General features: G+C 34.8%; 1 protein-coding gene across 2 annotated transcripts; it reads left to right on the top strand.

The window, feature by feature from the left end:
• LOC107613194 (uroporphyrinogen-III C-methyltransferase) lies at nucleotides 325-4505 on the top strand (the record flags this gene model as incomplete). 2 transcript variants are annotated; one of them, XR_001613963.1, is given in 6 exon segments in its annotated part: nucleotides 325-758; nucleotides 1316-1393; nucleotides 1512-1581; nucleotides 2084-2361; nucleotides 3824-4057; nucleotides 4089-4505. XR_001613963.1 is itself a non-coding variant. In XM_016315081.1 (5 exon segments), coding segments are annotated over 5 exon segments (1007 nt in total), but the record flags the coding sequence as incomplete, so codon positions are not given.

The raw sequence follows: 6405 nt of genomic DNA, 5'->3' as shown, positions 1-6405 counted from the left end.
TTTCATTTTGTTGTTGTTATTCAAAAGCTGTGCATCCAATCCAACCCAAACAGCTGGAAATTCGATCGTTATCTGTAGAAAAATTATCCAATCCTAACCAAACCGTAAGGAATATTAGTGTTTGGATCCTTAGGTTTTGGCTCAAACTGATCCAAACTTCACTGTGAACACCCCTACTTCAAACCACCCCGACTCTTTCTCTCTACTAACAACCCCAGATGGCTCTTCACAAAATTGCATCATTCCCCTCTCTTCATTATTCCGCTTTCACCACAACCCACTACCACCGAGTTTTTTCCATCAACTGCTGCACCACTTCTTCTTCTTCTTCTTCTTCTTCTTCTTCACCCTTCACAGAGAAGCACTCCATAGAGAGGTTCCAAAGAGACCAATGGCTCTACACCAACACCGCCACCAACAATAAGCCTATAGTGTCTTCCAATTTGGGCTCCATAAGGGAAGATGACATAGCTCTCCAGCTTCCAGAACTAAAGAAGCTGCTTCAGGTGCTGAGGGAGAAGAGGGAGAGTGAAGGGAAGTGTAGCAGTGAAGGAAAATGTGTACTGGGGAATGTATTCTTGGTTGGAACTGGTCCGGGGGACCCTGAGTTGTTGACATTGAAGGCTGTGAGAGTTATCAAAGGTGCTGATTTGTTGCTGTATGATAGGTTGGTCTCTAATGATGTCTTGGATTTGGTTGCTCCTCATGCTAGGCTTCTCTATGTGGGAAAAACTGCTGGCTACCATAGCAGAACTCAGGTACTGTTTCAGTTTCTTTTCAATTTTTCTGATCGGTCTTTATTGCTGAATTGGGAATTTTTCCGATTTTATATATCTGGACTATGTTTTGTTGTAGTAGAGCTTTTTATTGCTTGAATTAGAGTATTGACTGTTTGTGTTGATGATATGCATTGATGTTTGTTGTTTACACGTTGATTTTGGTTTCTTTTAAAAAATTTTTATGATGGGTTATGGCTCAATTTGAAATTTTCAATTTTTTTTCTGATTTTGTATGTGTAATTTTTCTTTTTTGTAGTTTGTGTTTGTTTTCCCTAATGAATTCTCTCTTTCACTTGTGTATCGTGTACTGAATTACCGAGATCTCTCTAAAGGAATACTAGTAATTTTATAACAAAATGTAGCGAATTGCGTGGTGAGACATACCGGGTTTCCTATACCCATATCGGGTTTTGTAGTGACTATGTTTTGATCCCTTTATGAAGAGTTCTTGCTTGAGTTAGTTAGGATTTGGTGTTTTAGACCCCCTTTTATATTGATAAAAATGGAATTTTTTTTTGTTGGTTGAATTGTGGCAGGAGGAAATACATGAGCTTCTTCTGAGCTTTGCAGAAGCCGGGGCCACTGTTGTGAGACTTAAAGGGGGTGATCCATTGGTAAGTTTTCATTTGGGGTTGTCTGTTGGTGAAGCAATTTGATGCATTGCATTGTCATGGATGATCAACTGTATGCTATTTTATGTTTTTTTTTTTTACATCTGTTTGGTATATGTAGGTGTTTGGGAGGGGTGGAGAGGAAATGGATTTTTTGCAGCAACAAGGTATCCAAGTGAAAGTTATTCCAGGTATGCTTCTAGTGTCTTTATCTTACTAAGACGAATTTGGCACTACAAAGATTTTGGATCCTAATAAATCATAATGTTGATGGCACCAATGCTCCATTGTGTTATATAGTTGCCACGGATAAAAATCGGTTTTTGCCAAATAGAGTCAATAGTCATTATGGAAAATGGTTTGTTATTTAATCTTGAAACAGGTATCTGTGGATCAATCAGGCATGTCTTATACTTTATATAATAGTGACCGAGTATTTTCATTGTGTATCCATTGCTTTCTAAGCAAGTTTATGGTTAATCCAACTTAAAGTGGCACTTTTCATTAGAATACGATACACTCACTGGTTACTCTACATCGCAAAGCACAAAGTGCCTTGTTGAATTGGCAATTTGACAGGGAAGATGATTGGTGTTCATGTTACCACTTATTCTTTTAGGTTTTTTTCCCCTTTTTAGTTGATCGTGTTTGGTTTGTGACTTTACCATAATCAGTTATTCTCATTCCTTGCAGGCATAACTGCAGCATCTGGAATAGCAGCAGAGCTGGGGATTCCGTTAACTCATCGTGGTATTGCAAATAGCGTGAGGTTCCTCACGGGGCATTCAAGGAAAGGTGGAACTGATCCTCTATTTGTAGCCAAAAATGCAGCCGATCCTGATTCTACATTGGTGGTTTATATGGGCTTGTCAACCCTCCCTTCACTTGCACAGAAATTAATGTGTCATGGTTTGTCCCCCGAGACTCCAGCTGCAGCCATTGAGCGAGGGACAACACCTCAACAGCGCACGGTAAGCATAACTATATCTTCCTTTTCACGTTCTCAATATATCAAATTGATTAACTACTTGTTTGTTTGTCACATAGCATTCATTTATAGTCATCATTGACACTGACACTATTAAATTAAGAGCGCTATGACTTACCATGGAATTAACCATTTCTCTTTTACCTCACTAGTAACATTTTTGCTGTTGGAGTTGCTTTAGTATCATATGGAAAATTAATAAATTATTAATGCGCTATCTTAAAACTCGTGAAATTCTTATTATGCAACAAACCTATGATATTGAGCGTTAGTTGGAAAATACGTACACATCTATATAGCGATAGTAATAGTTAGGTCTTGCCCCACTAGATGGTGGTAATTACATGTATTAAACCATAGTGTCTTGTCATAAATCACCTTTTAACTCAAACCATTAAAATCTAAACCTCTTTTGATTGTCTTACCTATAGTTTAATAATTCTCCCTTTATCTCTAGCTAGCTATTAAACTACCATCAGTTTACGTATTCTACTTGAGAGAGCTACTAAAGGCCTTCTCTAGAGGATATTTATCATCATTATCACATTGTTTCTTTTTATCCCAACTTTCTTTTCGATGCGTTCATTACTAGTTCGATCGTATTGCCAAATTTTCAGTTCTATACAACATTGTGATCTTATAGTTGTGAATACAAAAAAGAAAATAAATAAATAAATAAAAACAATGGTATTTTTTCATAAAAAATAATACTTGAATGGCTCTTCTTCAATTTGTCCATCTAGATTGAATCCTATGCTTTATGTCTGCATTTATCCTGAATGCCTCTCAAACTTACCTCTTTCAAAATCCTCCTTCAAAAGTTTATTTTTCTTGTTATATTTGAAGTCTTTTTATTGATCCTTTCCTTCAATCATTCACTCTCCTCATAATTCGCATGTACACAACCAAAACACTTGGTTGTTTAGTCATGCTTTCCCAAAGAATAACTTTGCAATTCATGATAAGGCTTATACTCTTGCAACACAACTTTGTGTCCCTTGTTCCTCTTATTTATTGTTATGATTCATTTCATCCTTTTACATAAAAAATTGAAACTATTAGTTTTAATGAATGTGTATATAAGGCTCCTGCACAGGACCCACTATTCTTCCAAGTGCAGTATTGGAGTTACTTGTGTCTGTCCCTCTCTAAATACGACCACCTTGTTTTTGTAAGAAACGATGCCTTTCATTGTTATCAATCTTGAAAAAGTTATTGTTACAAAGTACTCTTGATAATAAAAGAACGAATTTGAAAGTTCTTAAGAAGTTGCATCTGGAACTACAGTCTACAGGCCAAGTCATTATAATTGTTTTTATTTTTGTGTTTGTTTTTTGTTTAGATGTTGCATCCAACTTACCTACAAAGTCACCATTGTTATTTGTTTGTGCATAATCAAAGCTACTAGGTTCTTCTGATCATGCATATTATTTGAAATCGTGTAGGTGTTCGCAAAACTGAAGGACCTTTCCGAGAAGATTACATCCGCTGGTTTGGTGTCACCAACACTGATTATAATAGGGAAAGTGGTGGAGCTATCTCCGTTTTGGCCAATGTCTACAAAAGAAGAATCATGTTTAATGCAGGCATGATGGATGGTGTTGGGAATGATGCTGAAAAAGCTCACCGAGATGAAGCATTGCTTTCGCAAGGATTGGCTTGATGATCAGCCATGAAGTCATACTATCCCTGGGAAGCCGGAAAGCAAGCAAGCAATGCGATATTTTTGGCGATGCAGATGTTCTTTCCTGATTTAGTTGGGAAGAACTGTTTCAGAACAAGTTTGGGTTTTACATATTTCAGAATCTGGACAGGGATTGAAACAAGGGAAAATGCATGCATTTCACCCAATTTTTGTGGAGAATAAGAATGCAGGTTTCTGCAGTGTCATTTATTTCTTTCAAGATTTTTTATTTATGTTTGCTAGGTAAAATTTTGTATAAGCTATTAAGCTTCATTCTTTGAAGGAGGAAGAATCATGTAAACATAAAACTGTAATTTGATTGTTGAATTTTGTTATTGCCAATCAGAACATTTTTTGTTGTAAATTTTAACTTACTAGTTAGCCATATTTGCCTTCATTATGTAACTTGAAGCTTCTATGAGATCGTTGTTTTGGTTTTGTTATTATATTGTCACAATTAACGTAGATATTTGTATTTGGGGTACAATCACAAAGCAGTTAAAATTATGACACACACTTCCATATCAAAAGTTTTTGCATGGATTAATTTGGTGGTGAAAGTTCATATGTACTTGTATTCATATAGCATTGATAGTTAGAAATGGTTATATTTTAATTTAGTCAAATTTATTAAATAGTTGAATTACACATCCAAATCTTTTTGGCAATCAAGTTCAATTAAGTTAGTCTAAATTCAACAAAAACCATTTTTATTACACAAGCGTATAAACACGTGCTTCACTAACGCAAACTCTTCGCGTTTCTTCTTCTACGCATTATTCTTTATTCTTCTTCGCATTCTTTCTTCTTTGTCTTCAAATTCCTTCTTTTTCTTCGTTCTTCTTTGTATTCCTCTTTCTTCTGTGTGTGTTTTTTCTCAATCGGCGTTCTTTTATTGTTGTTATTGTTGCTGTGTTTTTTCTTTTTCTCCTTTTAATTGAGGTTCATTTGGATCCATAAATGAATTTGATGTGTTTTTGTTGATGATTGAGTCTTTTTTACTGCTTGTTCAAAACTGAACTAATTTCGGTTTATTTGTATGTTAATTGAGGTTCACCTGATGTTGCTGATAAGTATTGACCAAATTTTTTATTCCTTAAGTAATTTGGGTTCATTTCTTAGTTTAATTGAGGTTCATTTGGATTCAGGAATGATTTGGATATGTTTTTGTTGATAATTGAGTATTTTTGACTGCTTGTTCAAAACTGAACTAATTGAATGGAATGGAGTGGAATCTAATGCAATTGAATAAAGTGATAATGAATAATTTCATTCTTCTTTGCTAAAAAATTTGGTCTACCTATCAGCAGCATCAAGTGAACCTCAATTAGTACACAAATGAATCGAAATTAGTTCAGATTTGAACAAACAGTTAAAAATACTTAATCATTAACAAAAGCACATCAAATTCATTTTTGGATCGAAATGAACCGAAATTACTTAAAGAATAAAAAATTTGGTCAATACTTATCAGCAGTATCAAGTGAATCTCAATTAACACACAAATGAACCGAAATAAACTAAGAAATGAATCAAAATTATTTAATGGTGGCATCAGAGAAAATCAGAACTAATAAAGATGTTACCAAAATGTTGGTGTTATTGGTGATGACGATAACGAAAAAAGAAAAGAAAAAAAAGAAGACGCAACATTGGGGGAGAAGAAGGAGGAGGAGGAGGAGGGGGAGGAGGAGGAGGAGGAGAAGGAGGGAAGAAGAAGAACCTGCGTGCGCGAATTCAGAAGAGGAAGGAGGAGGAAGAAGAGGAGGAGAAGGAGGAGAAGGAAACAGGGAAGGAGAAGGAAAAGAAGGCGCGTGATTTAAAAAGTTGTTATAACAACTTTGTTAGACTTGGTTAAGTATTTTGCTTGGATGTAAAGCTTTATTGTTTGTTAAATTATCTAAAGAATTTGAATGATTAACTTTACGTGGACAACTATTTGTAAGTCTTCACCTTAATTGGATTCATGAAGACAATATTGAGTATCAAGTTTATTTAAAAAAGAAAAAGAACATATTAAATTCAAGTGTGAAATTTGTAAGGATTAGTTTAAAAGTAGGGATAAGTAATGTTTTGATTCCTAAAATTTGGGCTCAAAATTATATTATTTCTATTTTTTTTTTATTATTCAAAATAATTCTCAACATTAAAATTGTTTTCAAAATTAACCTTTTGATCATTTTGCCTTTACTTCACTAACCCTTCCCTTTCATCTTTTCTCTTTGATCTCAATCACCATCATACTCTTCTTCTCCCTTTCACTTACTTACATTCATATGAAAGAAAAAAAAGAAAAGCAAACAGAGAGAAGGGAGTAGGAGCAACAGAATTTGGTGGAAGAAA

Source organism: Arachis ipaensis, chromosome B08 (assembly GCF_000816755.2).
Source record: "Arachis ipaensis cultivar K30076 chromosome B08, Araip1.1, whole genome shotgun sequence".
NCBI lineage: Eukaryota > Viridiplantae > Streptophyta > Magnoliopsida > Fabales > Fabaceae > Arachis > Arachis ipaensis.
Note: the sequence above shows the minus strand (reverse complement) of the source record. Positions and strands in the feature narration are given on the sequence as shown.